At 43.9% G+C, this 22,757-nt stretch overlaps 2 protein-coding genes across 2 annotated transcripts in view; one reads left to right on the top strand and one right to left on the bottom strand.

The window, feature by feature from the left end:
• LOC119450527 (integrator complex subunit 9) overlaps positions 1 to 423 on the bottom strand; it is a 28,414-nt gene extending 27,991 nt beyond the window's left edge. Inside the window, exon 1 of the mRNA XM_037714011.2 lies at positions 47 to 423. Coding sequence (XP_037569939.1) covers positions 47 to 55 — 9 coding nt within the window. The 5' untranslated portion in view covers positions 56 to 423. The remainder of the gene's footprint in view (positions 1 to 46) is intronic.
• A 72-nt stretch (positions 424 to 495) lies between these two features.
• Positions 496 to 21,147, top strand: LOC119450528 (pre-mRNA 3'-end-processing factor FIP1-like). The gene is given in 6 exon segments (XM_037714012.2): positions 496 to 649; positions 3,728 to 3,919; positions 7,032 to 7,376; positions 13,372 to 13,692; positions 18,297 to 18,487; positions 18,489 to 21,147. Coding segments are annotated over 6 exon segments (1,842 nt in total). The 5' UTR covers positions 496 to 502; the 3' UTR covers positions 19,135 to 21,147.
• Positions 21,148 to 22,757: the final 1,610 nt, after the last annotated feature.

The following is a 22,757-nucleotide window of genomic DNA, read 5'->3' as shown; positions in this document are numbered from 1 at the left end:
TGTCAAGTGTTATACGCATCAACCAGTCAACATAAACCATACTCACGAGTTTCATTGTGAAGCACTCGAGGCGAATCTAATCAAATAAGAACGATATCTCTCAACGACTACATAGGCAGGAGCGCGTTAAGGAAGCCTATTCCTGAAACGTTTTGGAGCATATTGATTATATAACTGTCTGATAATTCTCAAACTCATGCTGAGCGTAAACAAACCAAGCTCACGCATTCATTCAGAACCGCGATGGATTTAATCGTCAATAAAGGTAAAACTACAACACACGCTGTTGGTCGGCAGCAAACAAAGCACAACTAGAATACAATACGAAGATAGTTCAGTAGATAGTGTTTTCAGTACGACGGACGTTGTTATATTACGCCAACTTTGCGCGTTGCGCGTTGGATAGCGGCGTCGGCTGGCTGCGTCGGCACGTGCGCAAGCCAACCGGTCTGACCAATCCATCGTGATCCATATCCAATCCGCCAGTCCTTGTTTGAGCAAAATGGCGTCTGCCGCAGAAGACGATGATGCTTGGTTGTACGGTGATAACGATAAAACGGACGCTGGTGCAACGAATGAAAGAAGCAGTGATTCGAAGTTACAGGTGGATGAGTCAGCACTTTTGCAAAATAAAGATGAATCGCAACAGGTACGAAAAACCTTCAGCTTCCGTCATCCAACTTGTGTGCCACGACCGCGCATGGGCCGGCTAGCACTAGGCTGCGCGTTTAGCAAAAGCGCAGCACAAAAAAATGATTTCGGCGAGCAGTTTTTTCGAACTGTGATCTGAATCAGATGTCACGTGCTGAAGGATGCCAGTACGGTGGTCGCAGTACGCTTATATGAGACGTATCTCTAGAAACTGCAAATGAACGCAACTGGTTTGAGATGGAAGTACAGAAAGCCTCAGCGCTTCAAAAAAGATTGGCTAGCTGTAAGTTAAGCGGCTAGCCTAGTTTGCATGGCAGCGATGTTGTAAGCCTGTAACTTTGACCAGAATCAATATTTACAAGTAGTAGCATCCTGCACCACTAGGCAACGTTGTTTTTCTTTACATGCAAATGCAGATCACTGTGCAAGAGGTATGTTCCTGTGTGACTTTCGCAATGTGTTGAACACGGCCGTAACGTGCCTAACATCTGTCGTCTGTCTCCGTAAACTTATAGGAGCTCTCAACACGAAACAAATGTCGGTGATGACGCTTGTCACTTCAACGACGAGCAGGAACACCCGCATCGAACATAACTATTACTATTGATTTTTTTTTCTGTCCATGCCTCCAGCTCGCTACAGGAGTAACATTGTGGTCGAGACTACTATGAACCTTACTCGTGTTACCAGTCCTTCAGTGTGACAATGTAATCTTTGGTTCGCTGTTTGTTTTCTGCTGCTGGGCACAAGGTCTGGGGTTCGATCCCAGGCCGCATTCCGACAGCGGCGGAATACGAAACATCTCGTGTATCGAGTTTTTGGCGCATGGTAAAGAACCCCAGCTGGTCAAAATCAATTCGAAGCCCCATACAGTGGTGTCTCCCATAACCCCTGTTTTACTTGGTGATGCCATCAATTATTCACTGTTTTTCTTCTTAACGCAGCTGCGTTTCACTTCAAGTGTAGTGTTGATGAAGCAATTAAAAATCAAATTGAGTTCTTTAATGTCTGAAGTCAACACACAGGCTATACCAGACTCCTTAGTGAGGTGCTGTTTTTTTAATTTAGACTACTTTGCATTCCATAATGCGCACCTAAATCTGAGTGCACAAGCAGTTTTACACTCCGCCCCCATGGGAATGATTCTGGGAATTGAACCTGAGACCTCGTGCACAACTGCAGATAGCCACTGCAACGGTGGTTCAGACATTCACCTACTTGATTCCTCAACTTAGTACGTAATGAAGTTTACATAGTTAGGTGCAGTTTACTTAATACTCTTGTGAGGCACCAACTAGAATATGTGAGCATAGCTTGTGATGTACACTTTAAAAAAAATATTTTTATAAATTTGAAATGATTCAAAGGAAGGCAAAGTTCATTTCATGTTTAACTCCTATTGTCACACTGATTCACCAACTCGGCTCATGACTAACAACAACATTTTGTGTTTGGAAAAGAGGAGAGCTCTTGCTAGACTGAAATTTTTCTTTTTATTACATTCTAATCAGTTTAACATTAGTCCTAACTCATACTTACGCCCCTATAGATGGCTTGCACTGACGTCATTGTAACTGCCATGTTGGTGAACCAACAGGATGATAAGCTGGGTCTGTAATGTCATGTGAAAGCTTTCAATAAGATGGATTGGACTGAAGTGCTCGTAGTAGCCATGTTGGTGCTCCGACACGGTGATTAAGGTGGGTGCGTGACGTCACGTGAAAGCTATCAATACTTCACAACCAACAAGGCACACTCATAATGTCAAAATAGCACCGTTTTTTTCTCGCACTGCGCTTGTTTTTCCCTAGTACTATCCCACAATGAAATGCCTTGCCTGTAAGTGTTCTAATGAATGATAATGTAAAAGTGTCTGAAAGTGTTTTATCTATCTCTTTTCCTCTATGTTGATTTATCTGACTTCATGCCAAGATGTCATTGTATTTTTAGGTCACCGAGAGTTTTTTTTTTCTTTTACATGTCTTTACATTGTGTTTTGCACTATGCTGTTTTGTATTTTGTTATACACCTATCTGCTTGGTAAAGCAAATAAATAAATAAATAGATGAAGTAGCGGTAAGCACATAATAAAACAACAGAATTGTTTGGTCATGCTACAAGTTGGTGCAACTGTAGTTAGCTGTTGTAGAATGTTGGGGTGTGTATGCCAGTTTCTAAACTGCTGTGATGAGGGTTGGGCTTCATCGCATAATAGTGGCAGTGGTACACAGCACAATACTACCAGTATTACTGCATTGCATTTCATTAGATATTCTTCTATAGTTCATCGTCGATCAATCTTTGTTCCCATGTCAGTAACGAATCATGTGTTCAAGAAGGTAAGAGCATCAACAATTGTCTGGATAATAGTTTAGTAGGTGCTCCCAAACTAAGTTCTGGAGAATCCAATGCTTCTGCAAGATGTAGTATCGATTACATAAGTACCCAAATAATGTGTTTACACTTCATCCCTTCTTTTTGGACGTCATGAATCTGATTGAGAAGTAAACTAGACAGACTATTTTCTTTCGCCAGAACATACACCTTTAAACTGGCCTTGCAGCCATGACTCTTGAAAAAATTAACAGAATTCAGTATTGTAACTGGGTGGTAGTCATACCGCAATTGGCCTTGATTATATCACAGTTGCACACACATGACTGTTTAGAAAGCAAATTCAGGCAAAATACTTTTGTTAACCACATAACAGATTAGCAGTGTTTAGCATGAGTGTTTCGAGTGCAGCCATGACTCCTATTGCATGAGAAAACAGTAACATGATTTGGCAGTGCCTCAGTACACTATGAGAGCTGTCAGGGTTCCCTGAGCTGATGATTTCTGAAATCTGTGTGGTTTAGTCACATCGTTGAATCTTGACACCGATGCTCTATGTCATGCAATATGTTATGGGTACGATGGATTTGTTGACTGGTGTACCTAGTGAAGCCTCGTTGGGGAAGCCTTTTAAAGCTCCCTGTTTCTGTGAGACTGTTTAGGTTGCAGGGGCAGTGTCACTTGCTGGCAAAAGAAGGCTTTAGAGCCATAATGTGCCCTCACTTGTTTTGTTGCCTTTCAGGATGACAGAGAAGCCGGAGAGCTTAGCTGCGAGGACGAGCAGGGCCAGCAGTCAGAGGGTCCAGCCACAGACCCCGTGGAGGTCGATGGTGAAGCAAAAGGCCCAAGTGCCGAGGCCGACAAGAACGGCGACGCTGGAGATGGAGCAGATGAGGACGAGGATGACGACGATGATGACGACGACGATGTCCAGGTTTGGCACCTTAAAAGTAGTAAATGGGCTTTTTCCACATGTTAAGTGCAGCATCATTTGAGGCTGCTTGGCACATCGGAAGTTTCAGAACTGAAGCCATCTGTTAAACTCTACGGGACCAGCCATATGACCAAAATTTGTATCTGCTTACTCGGTGCTACTAAAAGTAGTGGAGAGCGGCTAGCATGGTTCGTAACGTGTCTTTCCTGCTCCTGCCCCTAACTCTTCTGAATTCTTGGACAGTCTTAGATTCTTTAAAAGAAGCTTTAAATCTTTCTTAAATGATAGTGCCATTGTGTATGACTATGCAGCTTTTCTTTCATGTCATTGTAGCAAGTGTGTCAATGCGTGTACTGCAATTGTGAAGTTAAAATTTTTATGTTGGTGTTCTAATACATAACATTATTACAAAGTGCTCTACTTTTAGTGTATACTGCACTGACCATGTGAGCTCTAAAACTTGCTTCAATGCTTCTTTTCTAAAATATATTTCCTGTAATTTATCTTTCATCTGACAATCACTTGCAGAAAAGCTAGCACGACAATCTGCGCACATTTTATCCACTGTCTTCAAAAATCAATCAATCAAAAGAATATTGTTGTGGCCACAACCTATGAAGGTTTGGGTGGTGTTTGTTGTTTCGATGGAAAAACATGTTTCTGAAAATTTTGCTGCACATTGGATGCGACAGTGGTTAAATGCACCAAGTGCATTCTATTACCCATGAAATTTTTTGAAGTTTTGGGGGATGTTAAGAAAAGTAAGTGCATCAATGCCAGGTTATGAGAAAATGAAGTGAAGGTATTTCTTTAAGTAGCCTACAGTGGCAGATTTGGATGGTGTTCCCTCAGTGGCAGTGATGGAAGAGGAGATGCGGCTCAGGCGCCTTCTGTATCCTCGGTGAAAAGTTTGAAAAAAGTTTGATTGTACTGGGTGCAACGAGTGACTGTCTGGAATGACAACCTGGAATGACAAATGCGATAGCTCATAAAATGAGGAGGGGGCCTTTGCTTCGAATTTCATATATGTGAAAGCCAAGAAGCCAGTGCAATCCACTCATAACAGTACATCATAACACTGGGCTTTGTATACTACATGATCCATTGAAGCCCTGTAAGGTCAGCCTGTATACAACAGTATACCAACACAGTAGGCAGGCTATCTGGCTTATTCAAGATTATCAGTGATGTGCACTCTACCAGAGCATGAACCACCTACTCATGCTGTTTGCTCAGGGCAAACAAACTCTGCACATGCGAGGTAGTGCACAAGAGACAGAGTGCGTGTCGTGTGCAGAGGTAAGCCAGTGACCTCATTTTTCGCTTTCCTCTCTGAACTTAGACATCTTTGTTCTCCCCACCCTCATTATTTCTTCATAATCTTCTCCAGTTCTCTCTCATGCTCTGTTATTAAATAATATTATTTCCCAATTTCGAGTACTTCATTATTCATTGCAAATTTGGGGAAAAAGATATAGCTTAGTCATTGCTCTACACCGTACATACGGCATCTTTAGTAAATGGTGACATTTTCTATTGATGAGCACAAAGATTTCAGTCTGCACTGTGAAAACTCAAGGCTTGATTGAAATTTGTGTATGAAGTGTGTCGCGTCAACTTCCATAACATCCACACTTTTCTTTTTTTTTTTTTGTTCTTAGAAATAAATTTGAAAGCAAATTTCAGGGCTCAGGGGTTTGCGGGGTGTAAAATAAATGAAATATTTCTGTAGTGTATCAATGTAGACTGTCTGCATTGTTTCAGAAAAGGAATCGGAACGTGCACTAGCAGCCATAGCTCTACTGTTCTTGTGGATTTTTTGTTCTGCTTGGTGGCATGAGCTCGCACTTTCATGAAAACTTCTGATCTTATTCTCAGGCTTATGACTTCACTGAGAAAGCAGCGAAGTTCTTGTGAAATATCACTATGAGGAACATATTCCTTCATGTGTTCAAACACCCAGAAAAAATGCACTTCTACAGTCAGAAGTGTGGTTTGTTGTGAACTTACCATCATGGAAGTGATGCTTGTTGAGAGGTTATATTTACATTAACTATTCTGGAATGTGGTCTTGTGTCTCAGCTGCTAAATTTAGCTGACATTTCTTGTAAGGGAGGCCGGAAATCGCCTGGGAGCCTTATTTGTTAGCAACAGTAGCATATATGCTATGTGTAACAGTGGCAACTCCAGACCACATGCTTTGACTCTTGGCTTTCTTCAACTAGTGTGTGGGGCCCACCACATAGCAGCATTGATTAAGCTTCTTGTGGAGCTTACAAAGTGACCAATGCATTTGCTTTCGTGCCTCAGCTGCCAGCATGAGTCACTTCTTGTCACATTGACAGAGGTTACACAGTTAGCAAGCTGCCAACAGTTACAAGAAAAGTGATGAGATTTGAGAGCAGTGTTGTTCACATTTGAATGTTTGTACAGCCAGTGTCACAAGCTTACAAACCACAGGATCTTGGATGACCTTGAATTTCTGAGCAGTTTGTGATTGCAGCCAACAAAACTTTGTCATTCAACATTTTGTTAACGTCATGAACTTCAGTGAACAGCATGTTAAAGAACACTGTTGTTCACATATTTTAAAAAAGGCTGGAAATCTGAATATACCAGGTTGTGTGCCTGGGCTGTGGGAATGCTCAGCTTTCTCTCAGATTCTGCTGTTTATATACTTTTGATGCCAACTGTACATGCACCAGTGTGAAGTGCACTCCGACTGCCACATATAATATTCAACATTAATGAATGACAGAGTAGCAAAGTTTTTCGTTCTGTATTTTTACTCATTTCGGACTGTTGCCACTGGTGAACACAATCTGCTCCGCAACATGTGTTACTCAAATTCCTTTTGGTGCAACCTTTTTTTTTTTCTGAGAAATTTCAAGTTTCATACGGAGGCTTAGCTAAAGAGGAGGCATTACACGTGTAAATGTGGTAGTACTGGTTGTACGAGGGCATCCAGTGTGTCTTGTACAATTCATTGCGTTGTCAGAAGGAGAGGGCTATCTGTGATGTGAGCTGTCCCCTGCCTGTTGAGACCTACGTACTGGCTGTGTTTACAGCTGATGAAGCTCAGCGTCTGTTGAGCACATTCTTGCCCCTGCAGGTGACGATACGAGACATCAAGGCCCCCCCATACAGCACCTACCCAGGACCAACCCAGACGGTGAACCTGAACATCAAGCGGGGCCCACCATTCACCAGCAATCTGGGTCCTGGCTCGGGGGTACCAGGGGTAGGCAAGACCAAGGGCCTCGATGTAGATGAGGTGGCGCTCATCAATGGAACATCCATTTACGAATTCAACATAGAGTCCCTAGAGGACAAGCCTTGGCGCAAGCCAGGTGCTGATATCACCGACTACTTCAACTACGGCTTCAACGAAGACACATGGAAGATCTATTGCGACCGGCAGCGTAAGCTCCGGTCGGACAACAATGTGCCTATCAAGGTAGGTTTGCATTGGTGTACCTCTGCGGCCTCTGTGACAGTTTGTAGAGCAGTGAATGGCATGCTATGTTCAACTTTCATGCTATTTACCCATAGTTCTGCATATGGTAGCAAGAGTTAGCTAAATCCCAAGTATGTTTTCTTTCCCTGTGAGAACTATTAAAGCTCTAACCACGTTGTTCCCAGCTTGGAACCGCAAGTGCTTGGTGCGGGACGCTAGATAAACTTGTAACTTGGCTAAGTGAAACATTTGCTCGAACTAGTCGGTTCATAGGAATGAGAAACGAAGTGAAGATTTTCTGTGCTATTCTCATTTATTTTTTCTTAATGTTGTAGGCTCTAGAAATCAAGCAGATCTTCAGTTCTGATGTCCTTTTGTACTGTAATTTCTTGTAAAAATAAGGTGTGTATAGGAGCGAAACAAGTTATTTAACTGTATTATTACTATCATATATAAAAATAAGTAAGCATGTGCCACTGCTAAATCCTTCCAGCATGAGCCTGCTAGAATTGCTTGTTACACTGCCTGCTTTTGTTCTGCTTTTGCTACTAACATCTACCTTAGCATTTTGGATAATGTTCTGGTGTTGTGTACTTACAGTACTGTAGCATGTCTCAACCATCTGCATTCTTGTGTGCTTGTGAGGTCAGTGTCAGGTAGGATTTTACTGTTATCAAGGGTGTAGATAAACATTTGGCATCAGGTGAATTCGTACTGCAGCACTTAGGACAGTTATATTGTTCTGAGGGAAAAGGTCTTAAGACAGCATGTATTGTTCAGTACACTGCCTTATACCATGGGCAGTAATGTACACTCTTCGTCAAAAGTATATGGGCTATATTGCCTTCGACCACCAGGCTGACCATAGGCTGTTAACCCTTTCTGTGCCATGTGTTGTGTAGTCTCAAACGTGCTCTTGGGACAAAGGAATGACAACACAGTAGTGCAAACAGTCACAAGGGCATTTATTGCCCCTTTCCTACACCAATGCCAGCTAGCCGAATTACTACCAATCGAATATGCCGATGGGTGCGCGACAAATCAAGGAAGTCCGACTCACCAGCGACAGGGTATCGAGCCAATATGTTCGCCCCCGTGCTGGACACCAATGATTAATCGTTCGTGTGTACAGTCACATGAACATTGGTACGTTCGAATGATAGTGTTCGTCCGTCCCGGTGTCCTGCTCCGAAGCCTTCTGCAGGACAGTCCCGTGAAGTGTGCTGGCTTGTGCGCGAAACGTCCGTGCGCTCCGCTGACCCCAAGCCAAAGAGAGAGAGGCTACTCCCGTTTGCGCCCGAGTAACCCCATCGTTAAGTGGCATTAGCAGCGCAGCACTCACGCCATCTCCCGTACTATTCTGCAACTACACCGAATGCCGGCGGCACTTGGCTACATGACAAAGCCGGATTACAGGAGATGCGAGAGCCATGTGGGGAAAACATATTAGAGGACGCGTGAGAGTCGAGCGTCCCCACAGCGTTCAGGCGTTTTCTTCAAAATATGCCAGTGACAAGACCCACTCGTCCAGAGATTTCCTTTCGTCTCCTGCATGCCACGGATGAGTGGCAGTCATTTTATCATTTGTGAATGCTGCGCTATTAAAAGGCACCAGCTTTCCAGAAAACTGACTTTCTTTTGGGCGCAGTCAGTGGAAACAACTGTGAAAATGTGGCTCAATGTCGAAGCGCACTCTTGTCTATATAGCAGAAATGACAGTAAGCTCACCTTTGTTTAGAGCCACTGTAGTTTAAATGTAAAGGACCTCGAGGTTTTGATTTGTAGAGGGGAATGGGCATAACAGAAGACGGAAATAATATAAAATAAAGACGTAGGAGCGGGCACATTTATTTAAATAAAGAGGACATTAATGGCAAACGATAGGTCGGACTAAATTGGTAGATTCGTGTCATGGAACAGCAAGTGCACTGCTGTTGCAGGGCGCCGAAGATGCGAAAGCGGTAAGATAACTCGAAAGGGCCTGGTGCCTACACTTTGGAAACGTGAAACTGGTTAGATAACTCATTCCTGCAACAATTTGTCAAATGTAACCAGTAGTCCATAATATAAAGCAAATTTAATTGCATTTCATCATGATAGAAGATGCAGTTCGGGCCAATTTTCCTCCTCTCAGGTATGGAAAAACTCACTGATTTTTCTCCGGCTCTGTAGGCACTTGTTTTGAGAGTGTAGTGCAGGCCTCTGACTCAAAGCAGGCAGTAGAGCCCAGCAGAGTGTGACTGCAGAGATCACCGGTGCAGTTCCTTGTGAGATGCCACGTTTGTTGTGGCCAACTGGAGTTGTGGAAGGGTTGTGCAGCCTCTTCAGTTGCGATCCGAACTGTAACTAAGCAATCTGTCGGTACAGAAAAAATATAGACAAAATTTTGCAAGGATTCTATTCGAGCAGTATAACAATCTAGATTGATTCAATGTTTGCCTTGAAGTCTTTAAACTTGCCATGGTGGTTCGGTGGCTGTCGCATTCTGCTGCCAAACACACTGTCCGAAGTTCGATTCCCGGCTGAGGTGTTCGGAATGCAAAGATGCTGGTGTACAAGATGCACGTTGAAGCACCCCAGGTGGTCAAAATAATTTGGAGCCCCCACTACAGCATCCCTCATCGTCCAATCTGCAACTTTAGGACGTTCAACCCTACAATTTAGTTTAATTTAAACTCTCTCTAATAAGTCAGACAGCTTAACACTTGCAGAGAGCTTTGACACCTGGTCTAAAACTGTCTGGCTTGTGCCTCGTGGAAAGCTATATTTTGCAGGCTCAGGATCAATGCAAATAATATTGCCTGCACATGTTTATTATAGTATGTAGTGACTGCTTCCATGCATATTATTGACTTTATGCTCTCGTTTGATGTGCTTAATGCTCTATTTCTTCAGTTTCCATGTTCTCTTGCTACCTAACTCACTTTGCTGATCCTGCACTTGCATGTATCTGTGTGTATTTGTTTGTGCGTGCTGTCCAAGGCTGTGAAAGCCTCTCTGTGTCATTTCTGTTGCACACTTCCCCTCCTTACTTGTTTAGAGCCATGTGCTGCGTGGGACTTTTTTTTTTAATCAAATAACCGTCAAAATTGAAAGGCTTGTTTGTAGTTGCCTTGCCTCCTCTTTCTTTTCTGTTATGCTGATGCCAGTTTTGCTACCTCAGTGTGCATTGAGAGACAAACATTTTTTTTTTTTTTTTCATCATTGTCTTTGCTGCTGGCTTACCAATGTTAGTAGAGCAAAACCATAGCTTCGCTTTTTTCACAGCGAAAGTAAGAGACACACTTTTGGACCACTCTACCGCGCGTAATTTTCAACTGCAATTTGTAGTTCGTGTTCCATCTAGAGCTGTGGCTACTGCCTTTTACTGCACTTTTTTGTATTTGGTAAGGTTGCTAAGGCCATGCTGTTTTTCTGCTACTTAGCGGAAAGCTAGCCATTAAGTTTTCCTACATTGTTTTAAGGCCCTTTTATTTCTTGGGTTTCTAAATTTTGAATATGGTGGCGATAGCAACTCTACTGTTAGGAGCACTGCTGTCTTGAATGTGCAGCGCATGCTACAAAGTTGTTTTTCTGTAACGGAAAACAAAGATGGGATAGCAAGTATATGTACTTAACCTGGCAGTGTATGCTGTTACTATAAGTTTTAACCGTTTGCTGCTCCTGTTTTTTGAAGCCTTCTGGCTTTGCCACAGTGCCTCTGTGCTTGAGGAGGCGCTTGATGCATATTGTCTCTGATAGCATGTTCTGATGATGGAGTAGTTGTGGCGTGGAATGTGCTCGCCTATGTTACTTTGTTTGCTGTGCATGACACATAGTCACGTGACATTGCTAACACTGTTACTGTGAACATTGTTCCTGCGGTGAATGTGTGCACAGAATAGCTCATATCCATGTCACATAATGATGTCACTTGGCATTAGTGCTACTTGTCGATAGTCGTACGGATCATTCAGTGACGTTGGCGGTTTCCTCGGATACGTCATAGTGGAAAGAAGTACTATTTTTATTTCTTCGTACAATTATTGCGTGTCTAATGATTTCATGCCTGCAAAAATGGAACCCTGAACTGCAGTACACTTTAGATCTGCTTTCTGTTGCTGCCGACGTTTAGTGACTGACGGCGTCATTGAAGCTACATTGAGTCCTCGTATTTATTCCTAGAGGCCTCCTAACATGCTTTCTTCTTTTCTTTATTTGCGGAATATCAATTTTCTTGAAAACTTCTCGTCTGTTATTTGGCATATGGTGTGCCTATTAGTATCCATTATTGTACCATTCTCTACGGCCATCAATTCTGAAGGACACTTCGCTTTTCCACATACGGCCTGCCACCCAAATGACACCTAATGATTCAATGTGCACCTACTGAAAGCAACATTCCATTCCAAATTGTCTGCTAGGATGAACGCTTATTAACGTGTATGTACTTTGTGTAGGCACAATTGTTTTTTATATGGGAAATACAGGCAACAAAAGGTTAATGGCAGTATGTGAAGTGGTTGCTTATAGGCATGAAATAGCCACATGGTCTATTCAGGACACGTAGCACTATCTGGATTTTTCAGTTAAACTGTGACGGTCCTGCTAGTGCTGAGTTGCGCATGACACAGTGTCGCATTTTTTGTATGTAAGCAGTTGCTGCTCACTTTCATGTAATGTCAATACAGTTCGTTAGATTTTGGTCTTTACTAGCAAATAATTAAGCATGGGCAGAAAGTAACTGTCATAAAAGAATGCCATTTCTGTTATTCACAAAGAGTGCATGCATCATATGTCTCTGTCAAATGGTACATGTATTTTGGTGCATGCATGAATCTTGTTACTCTGTGGTAATGCTGAAGCAACATTGATTGGCACGTGTTCGCTAATTTGCTGAGGCACTGCTTGAGACATCCTATTTAGCTAATTAATATACTTCTGCCTGTCATTGCTCTATGTGCCTCGTGTGGCCAGTGCTACGCAGTGTTGCCAGGATAGATATTTGTAAAGGACTGTACTAGTAACTGAAAATTTGAAAGTGTTTTCACAGTTCTGTCATGGGGAACAGCACGAATGCCTGCTGACTTGTTTACATTTTTATTATCATTTTAACAGAGTATTACATATCATTGGATTATTGTGCTGTCTATGCGGGGAAGTGGATAGTTAATCTGGCATCCACCTTAAGAACAGACTGCAGCTCTGTGATAGTAGGCAGGTTGTACTGAATTAGTACTTCATCATAAATTCAAAACTGATGCCGCGCGTTCTTTGTTTGGGTGTCTGCGTACCTAGTCACTTTTCTTAACAGCCCGTCCTGCCAGGTATTAAATGGTGCTACTGCACTTTTTCCTTGCAATACAGTGAATTCCACATGATTTCTGGGGTGTAGGCATTGCTACTCTGGTCAGGCACTAGATAGGGGCTACATTCTCATTTGACCAGTTCTGGAAATTAGTTTTATGCAGTTTCAAATTCAGAGCGCTGCACAACTGTAGTGAATAGCACTGAGCATTGATGTCATGATGTACCCGTGAGCCCGCCCCCTTCTTGACAATATTGACGGCTACGCGATGTGGAAGCGCTGCTCGCAGGAAATGTGTGGACCTGCAAGTTTTTCTTGCATGTCTGCTTCTGCTGATTCATCCAAATGGCCTGCCCCAAAAGTGATGTGCCATCATATTCACAAACGCCCCTCGACTTGAAACTCCTCAACTATACTAAACGGAGGGCAGTGTTGTGCTTTGTACAGGTTCAGCAACACTTCTTGTCAATTCCTGAGTTGTCGATTTGCAGCTAGGCAGTTCTGCCATCTATGTGGTGGTGCTAAAATGAAGGGCCATTTCTCAAGCAGGAATCAAGGAGCTATGGTTATAGCTCAGTAACTGCCTTATTTGAGTGGCCATACTGCTCTCCATTAGACAGGGCAATGGAAAAAGTTTCCAAGTCGAGGGGCATTTGTGAAGTATGCCAGCATCCCCCGGAAGTGTTTGACTGAGAATGTGGCCCCTAGGAATGGCGGACGGGGAGGAACGAAGTGCCCCAAGCACATGTGTTTTTGGGCGATGCCCCACTGGCCTGGCAGCAGCAGAGGCAGCAGCAGCAAGGGCCCCTTCCTCCTGAACCTCTGCTGCCGCAGGTGCCCATCCCACCGGTAAACGAGAACAGCAAGTACACTGGCGTGGTCATAGGCGTCCCCCCGCCCCTGCTGGGCTCCAAGAAGGCGGGGCCCCCACCGGGGCGCAAGATGTCCGGCAGCATCGACGTCATTGGCGGCGGCGCCCCGTCCTTGCCAAGTCGGCGACCGGGCGCCGCCAAGGAAGGGGTCATTCAGGTGCGCTGCTCTCCTCTTGCCCCTCCCTCACATCTTTTCTCTTGCAGAAGCTTTGTTTCCCAGCCTGTCGTTTCCACACTTCTGTACTTCTGTCCACTTCTCTAGCTCCCTGTTGACGACGTTAGTCTCAGTGGATGCGTTCCACGTCGTTGAAAATGCTGGACTTGTGCACAACCAAGTTTCCATCTCTTTGACTACAGCTTTATTAATATACATGAACTTGAAAACGGGTGTACCAGTGAATACACAAGGACACACACACAAGGAAAAGGTGTTAGACATGGCTGGACACCGGACTTTCAACTGTGCTTTATTGAAAATTACATTGCCGCACAACACCTCCGACGCATGCTCATCGTCACCTCCTCTCAAGACATGTACATTGCTATCAGCTTAAAATGAACACTGCCACTCATGCGGCAGTGTTCATTTTAAGCTGATAGCAATGTACATGTCTTGAGAGGAGGTGACGATGTGCATGCGTCGGAGGTGTTGTGCGGCAATGTAATTTTCAATAAAGCACAGTTAAAAGTCCAGCGATCGTCCGTGTATTCGCTGGTACCCCCGTTTTCAAGTTCATCATGCACCAACTGGCCCAGGAGCTTGCGCTAATGCATTATTAATATACACATTTGTGCAATGTGAACGATGTGGACACAGGTGTTGCTGTATGTAAATTAGCTATATATCACCGACTAATGGGCGATACTGGAAAGCTCCTTATGGCCCAAGTACACAGAGCCCTGGATTGAAATCAGTTGCATGTTGGAAATTGCGCACTCCATAGCATTGGCAACAAGAGCTCAGACTATGTGTAATAAGTTCTGGCTTTTTTGTTTACAGTCATAGTTTGAGTGAAATTCGTAAGTGTAGAGAGTAAGGAATATGGTGGTAGCATTAAAGAATGGCACAGTTTTGAGAGTACTATATAGGGACCTTAACACACTCATTTACCTATCCCCATATGTTGCACGCTGTGCTCTTGGCTGGCAGACACTCTTCAAAATTACTCAGCAATCTTTGCCACAATGAGGTATCCCAAAATGGCAGCAGGGCAGGGAACATTCAGATTAAAGGATATTACTATGTCTTTTAGAGCTGCAATATCGTCTGCTAGTCTCGTTGTTTCAACAGGTGGAACTTTCCACGCCTTGGGTGCAGAACTCTAGGCGGTCAAAATTAATCGATAGCCCTGCACTGCATTATCTGCCGTAGCTACTGTGGTGCTTTAACACTAGACATCATCGATCAATCAATCAATCAATCAGTGCAATCAATCTTTTGTGGCAAGTAGTTCACCTGACAAACAGTTCCCATATTTGAAGTTCTGTCCCTTGCTTTCCTGTCTGCCACATGACACGAGCACATGACAATATGTTTTCCTGGCTACAACGCTGCTGAGAAGCAGAAAAATTATGTTTATGGAGCGTGCCAAGCAAGGAGACGCAATTTCTCCACTGGGTATTTATTTCATGCTTGCAAGAATCAGTCAAGATGCTAGATTTGGAAGGATTAGGTGTAAGGATTACGGGAAATATCTCAGCAAACTGCAGTTAGCAGACGACAGTGTCCCGTTCAGCAGTGCTGCAGAACACACATGATAAGATGTGTAAACTTAAAGACAAGCACATGCGTGACTTGGCGTCAGTTTCTTCTTTAAGCTGTGCCCTGTTATTGCATGATATGCTTGACGCTTGCACTTTGAGGGGTGCCAGTAAAGTTAGTTTGTTTTCCAGGGCACATTCCCTCATATAAACGTAAATAATGTGTGTGGCTCCTGAGCTGGCGGGGAGGCGGGGGGGGGGGGGGGGGGGACATTAAAACGCATTTAATTTTCAATATGTACGTGAGGCGTGTGTTTAGTATTCTTTAACTTTTATTTTGCTGCTTGTCGTGTCTGCTTTGTGTTAATTGAAACTATTTTAACCTTCACTTCCTCATTTAATGGTTATGTACTTGGGCACTTGGCCATTTTCTGTTCCTTGTTATGAACAGATTATATAGGCTTATTCCTCGTGACATTAATTTTTAGTCAAAAGCATGGGAGGACATTCATGTTTCTTTTTTTTTGCCAACATTTATCACTATACAGATCTATATTGTTTTGTTTGTATTTGTAGCAGTGTGTGCACTTTATTGAACCTTCATGCAATTGACAACTGTAAGCATAAAAATTGCGCTTGGAAGGTATGAGGACAATGCCTTTCTTTTATTGTGCTGACTTGTCTATACTTGGTCTGTAACGTAATGACTTGTACGCTTTCAAGAATAAAGTTCACTGATTCGTGAAAACCTTTAAGTTCGGTATTTCGTCACTATATTTTCTTGCACATCATTTTTCTGACCTCTGTTGGTTTCGGGCCTGTTTCAGTTGCAAATAAAGTCAAGTGATTGAATCCGCAGAGATTTTAAGCAACTGGAGAGACATGTAATGGTAGCAACAATAACTTTATCTCAACATTCAATATGCTCATTCATAGCCTCCTATATACTTTCTGTGCCTGCACAAACACTTCGACTGTGCCATTCCACCTCCTCGCATTTCCCTCATTCTGGGCTTACCGCGCCCCCTCTAGGGGCATTATCAAAGCGTCTGCGAGACGAGGCCCGCATGTGAAAAAGGGGTAGAGGTAGCATGTGTATGTCTGTAAGTGTACTAAAATGTGACAAACCATGTTTGTCTGGATAAAGCAGCTGCTGAGGATAAAAGATAATGTCAGTTTAAAGCAGTCACTGCTGTACGTAAAGCAGACAGGTGCTTTAATCTGTGAAATTGACTATGGGCATATTATTTCCAGAAAAAGAATGGGTGAGTCTGCGCTAGCAAATTCGTCATGCGCCATGTGCTAAAAGAAATTGAATCGGTCGGCTTTCTCATTCTGTGCATTGTCACCGACAGTCACAAGATTAATATGGCCACGGTTCAACATATAGTGGAAACGTGTCAACTATATGCCGCATCCTGAAAGTTCAGACTGCTAGTTATTCTTTGCATTCGATCAGTGTCATTTGATCATGAATGCGAGATTGCAATTCTTGGTGCGTGGATCAGCAAAAGCGGTGTGCAAGTGCTGCAACAGCTTGAAGTCTTCAAGTATTCAGGCCCCTATCATCACGAGAAATTGTCGAGACGGTCATAACTAAGTTTTGCCACCCTTTGCTTATTATATTTGTCCTGAAGGTAACGGACAGAACGACATTGCCAAAATGTTTCCACACATGATGCTCTCACAGATGGCCGACAAGCTGTAGCTGCAAGAGATTGAAATATTTGTGTTTGTGTTGCACTTTTCAAACTTTGTATTGCTTTTTGCAAGGCTAATGTGTAATACAGCTTCAATATGCAAAAGTGCAATGCAGTATCTTAGAGTAAACGAGCACAATCTCTTATGCTTGTTTGTTTCTCGTGCACATATAGCATTTTATTTCTGGCACCCGCAATTAGCGAGGCTGTTTGTTCGTGCCAGTGTAGGTGTTACTTTGCACTTAGATTCATTGAAGCAATAGAAGCTGCACAGAAAAAAGGCCAGCCCTAGCAGGCACTGTGTTATAGCATCATCTGCTGTATTCTGGGCTGGTGCTTCTGACTGGTGGCGAGCACTGAAACTAGGCATGACAGCCCACCCTGCACTCTGTGCGGCGGGCATAAAAGTGTATAGGAGGCTATGGCTGATACATCTCAAAAGACTTTGGGCCTTGCAGAGAGCATTTTTAACTTCTTGCTTGGAAGCTGCCAGCAGAAAATATCAGAGGTGTAATTATTTTATTCGTTACAGCATTGTTGCTGATTACTCAATCATGATGGTTATGTATCCTTTGCCTTAAACATGTGGTGTTAAGCAAGTGCTCTAATCCAAGCTCATTTTTCTTTAAACAGGGTAACTCTCTTCAGTGGTTGCCGTTGTATCACTGACCCGTCATCTGTGTCTGTAAAAGCTATTTGAGCTCATCATATCATTTAATTACCCTATCAAGATTGATGTAAAGTATTCATGCTATGGAACTTGTATTCTTAATGATTGAGGCCTCCTTTTTCATTGAGCATAGTATATTATGTTCTGCTAGCCTTTTTTATGGTCATTGTAGTTTTTTTTGGTACTTGGCTTAAATTTCTTTTTGTTATCTGTCTGTGTTGTTCTGTTCCCACATTCAACATTCTGTCTGTGTGCCCACCCATGTTCCACCCAGTCTCCCTCAGCACCATACCTGCACAGTTGTGCCTTTTTCTTTTCTGTTGTCTGTGCGATCACCCTTTCTGGTGGTCATTTCATTTTTCCTCTGTTGAACCTGCCAGCATTCTCTGGATTGGGGATTGAGCAGGAAGCTGTCGTATCTTGGGGGCAAAAGCTATAGACCAGGGGCGTCCTGAGATAAAAAACAAAAAAGAACGGCATGAATGTTAATTGTTACTAGGCACACAGATCAGAAATCGAGAGCTGCAATGCAGTGGATGCATACCCAAGTGCAGGCTGGACTGCTGAGAAGTTGGGCCTATTCACGGCACCTGTGATTTGTTAGCTTTTGTCCCCAGATGTGGTACGCATGGGGCAGCGTGCATTGGCCTGTCAGCAGCATTGAGCTCCTCCTCTCTGACTGGCTCGCAGGTGATCGGCGCCGGGGAGCAGCCTTTGGGCGGCATCACGCTGCCACCGACGCACATGCCGCCACCAGGGCTACATGGGCATGGGCCTAGATGGGCTCAGCGTGCCCCCGCCCATCCCAGGCATGATCCCAGGTGTCCCACCACCAGGCTACGAGACAGGCGCCTTCCCACCACCACGGTTCACGCACCCGCCGCCGCCGCTGCCGGGAAGTGCCAGCGGAGGTGGCCCCAGCGGGGATCGCGGCTCGTCGTATGGAGAAGATGGCCGATCGTCCTACTACAACGGTGCCAGCGGGTATGGCCAGTCGTACGGGGACGACGGTGGAGGCAGTGGTGGCGGGGGCTCCTGGTCGGGCCGGGAACGCAGTGAGCGCGGCCATGGCAGCGAGCGTGGGGACCGTAGCGATCGAGAGCGCGAACGGGACCGCGAGCGGCCCTCGTCGCGCCGGGAATACGACGATGAGGAGCGGCGTGAGTCACGACGCTACCGCGAGTACTACCGCGAGCGGGAGCGAGAACGCGACAGGGACCGGGAGCGGGACCGGAGAGAACGAGGAGGAGGCATTGAGGACGAGTACGAGGAGACATCGTCATCGTCGCGCTACGAGCGGCGGCACCGCGAGCACCGTGGCGACAAGGAGGAGCGAGAGAGGCATCGGTCGTCGCGCCGCCGTCACCATCGGGGCGGTGACGATGAAGAGGAGGAAGAGCGGCGCTCGTCCAAGCATAAGCACAAGAGGTCCAAGAAGGAACGGCCGCCTGTCGAAGAGGCCGAGGCGCCTTCTGGCGAGGCTGGGGGTGCGTCTGAGGCAGCTGGTGATGATTCGAAGGCTGACTGACATCCTCCGCCAGACGGTGAAAGTGTACAGTTTTGGCTGAATAGTGTCTTGGAGCAGCAGGTGAAACATTGACAAGCTTGGAGCATTTCCAGAGGCGCTGGGAGAGAGTCTTGCAGTGCAGCAGTCTGCTTAAAATGCAGTAGAAACGCTGTGCCTAGCATGGAGTAACGAAGACGAGGCATGGGTACCAGTGATGTGTTTGTGTGCGATTTGCTTCTACAGCTGTTACTACCCTACGCAGTTGCCATCTTCACTTGTGCTTGCTGTAGGGAACTTGCATGAAATGTTGTGGCTACCACGGAGTCTCATTCACAGCTTCTACAGCACTGCCAGAAATATGTTTGAAATAAGTGAATCAGATTAGGGCCCCAATGGCAGTCTCAGTGAATTGTCAAATTGGTTGCAGCTGCTATGTTCTATGCAAGCTCCCTTTACCTTTTATGTATACATGCACAGTTAGCAATTGTTAGGGGAGCATCAGCAGTGGTGGTGGAACGATAATAGGACATCGAAGAGTGATAATGGTAGTCTATGCTAAGACATATTTGCAGGCAGTGTATGTTTGCTATCTTTGGCTTCACGTTGGTCATCAAATCTGTTTCACCATGTATGGAGCTGACAGCTGTATTCTGGAAAGTCATTGCAGTGTCTCTGGCTGTGTCAGGCTTGTCAAGACCTTGAATGTGGTTGCAAGTCTTTGAGAAACTCACCACAGAATGTGTACAATGCCTGCTGTCTAATTAGTTGTGGTTAAGCATTAAAATTAAGCACATTGTTCACTTAATTGAAGAATTCCATGAAACTTTCACTGCATTTCCAAAAATTTTTGTTTAGTAACTATTGCCTTGCCTTTCTTGAATTTTGGCTTAGCATGTCAGGAGTTCATGTTCAGCTGCACACCTTCTTTTTGAAATCCTGTGCTATGCAGCACAGATGATGTCTGCCACAGGCCGTCAGTGCTGTTGCACATTTCTTCTTGTGGTATTTTGGGTGATAACGTTGAAAAGAAGCTTTTGTTATTTTTGTTTATTGGATTTAATGGGAAATATTAACGGCCTGTTGTAAATGTATACTTGAAATGTGTGCTGCCAAGTTAATGTTTTCTTAGATACCACAATTTTCTGCATTATGTCTTGATTTTAATTTCAAAAAAAAAAAAAAAAGTCTTATGTGCCTAGTTAGCCTAAGTTGTAACCTTGGAAATTTGTGCATAGCTACCTTGTGCACGCAAGGGTGTCGAACAAAAGTTCACGTTTCTGTACAACCTGGAAATTAGTTTTGCCATGTAGTAGTGCATATGCATATGAAAGCTTCATGACAATTCTCTTGAGTGAATGACATACGTCTGATTCATTTTCTTTTTTGGCTCTTCCGTTGTACAGCGCTCACATTCTAGCTTTGTTATCGGCCCTCATGCACATGTCCAATACAAAGGTCAAACTATCTTTCTATGTTTATTTGCGTGGCAGTAATTGGCTTTCGGTACTTGTTAATCGGGCAGTTGCACTCATGCAAATCTAGGGTGTTTATGAGCATCTGCTGCTTTTGTCTACAGGAACAGCATTAATGTCAAGTTGAAAGCCAAGCCATACTTTGTTGTCATTTGCACACAAACTTTCAAAAGTGTGTCACGGATGTCATTGTACTGTGCAATTCGAATGGTTTCATGCAATGCCAAAAAAAAAAAAATACCTTCTTTTTAAGAATTATACTTCTGGGCATACAGCAGCCATACATGTTCAAGATATAAGGTGTGTGAGTCAGTTTTTCAAGCAGCATAGGTTAATGCTTGATGGCAGTTCAGTGCCTCAGGTTCTCACTCCATGCCCATCTGTGCTGATAAGAGTGTCATCAGTGTTTAGCCAATTTGCAGACTTCCTTGCCATTGGCTTCACATACCGGCCTCACATGTCACATTTCATTAATCACCCAACTGTTGATGTCAGACTCATTCTCTTCTGAGCCTGTTTTCCTTGAAGTGAGATAAAAATAAACTTCATTACAATTAAGTGACTAGTTTGTGGCTGTGTGCTTATTCCTTGCCTATCAAATGAGGCAGTGATTAACGCAAAGTTCTGGTTGCACTTGAGGGTCAAGCCAGGAACAAATTATCCATTGTCCAAATCATACTTTAAGCAACCTTGCTTCAATAAAGAAACATGTTGGGGAACTTATTGGTGCTGCTGTAAAGCGCAGCTCGTTTCCTTTGTGGTAATTTGTACCTCTGGCGGACCACAGGGTAGCACAAGGCACACATGGCTATCCATTGCATTGAGGCGAGTGTACTATAAGGGAAAAGACAAATTTTAACAGGCAGAACAAATAAAACAGGTGTGATAGGACAGGTGTTTCTTGCACCTGTGGAGCTTACTCTAAATTTACGCCACACGAAAAGAAAGTGTGCCAGTTCGAGAGCTTACTGGAAGATGAGAAGGAGCGTGTGAAAACTGCAATATGATGCGATAAAAAACAGTGCAGAAAACCACACACAACAGCTGGCCACATTCACAAAGCATTGAAGCCAACTACTTCCTCCAATCATTCTTTTTTTTATCTACTTTCATTTGCCATGAGGGACACTTCGTCTTCTAAAAGTGCCGCAAAATTGATGCTGACGGGACATGTCTGTTATTCCTTTTAACTTGGACCTCTCAATTTACTAGAAACTTAGAGGGACAGAAGTCGACTGCTACGGTGGCTCAGCGGACTTAGCTTTCTATTGCTGGACATATTTGGTTTGGTTTCAGACAGTGCTGGCCTTGTTCTGAATGAGGTGAAATGCAAGAATGCTACCGTACCTGGATTTAAGTGCGCATCAAGTACATTTTGGTGGTATAAATTAATTTGCAGCTCTCTGCGACAACCAAATTATTGCGTTGTGATGCTAAACCTCCATCATTCAGTCAGTCAATACCAGTAGAAGTATCTGTGGTTGACTGGATTGATGTGAAATTGAGTATGTTTTCTTTCATTCTGATACACCTCAGCACGCTACCAAAGATGTTGGTGAAGCTGCACGTCATGTTTTTTGTACTTTACAATTATAGCAGCCCCCACCCCCCTGCCTACTCCCTTTTTATTCAGGACTGCGACGCACAAGATGTTATGGTTAAAAGCAGATTGCCTCGCAAGTCCATACCATACTTACAGGTGCTGTGGCCTTGCAATACGAAAGAACATATTACAATGATGTATGAAACAGAAAAGCAGTGAGTGCGTATGAAAAAATTTCTTGTAGCATTTAAATGCACATAAAGGGATGCTTGCCACATTGGCTTTGTGGTTATAGTGTTCTGCTGCTGCACACAAGGTTGCCGCTTCAACTCCCAGCTTCAAAGGCCTGTTGTGTATTTGGTGGCAGATCGACTGCCAACTGTCAATGAACAGACGACGAGCACCAAGACCCGGAAGAAAATCCCATTTTATTCTTGGGGTACGCACTTCTTGCACGGTTCTTAGTCAATCATACAGGCAAAAATAAAAAGAAACACAAGTCTCAGCAAGTGTGGCAATCTTGTCTGAAGGAAGCATAAACAGAAAGCAAGTACCCCAGATGAAATAGGCTGCATACCAGTGAGGGCAGCATGTAAAAATGCATGTGCACCATACATTGCGTACACGTT

The sequence above is a fragment of the Dermacentor silvarum genome, chromosome 4 (genome assembly GCF_013339745.2).
Source record: "Dermacentor silvarum isolate Dsil-2018 chromosome 4, BIME_Dsil_1.4, whole genome shotgun sequence".
In the NCBI taxonomy this organism is placed as follows: domain Eukaryota; kingdom Metazoa; phylum Arthropoda; class Arachnida; order Ixodida; family Ixodidae; genus Dermacentor; species Dermacentor silvarum.
This window is presented reverse-complemented; position numbering and strand designations above follow the sequence as displayed.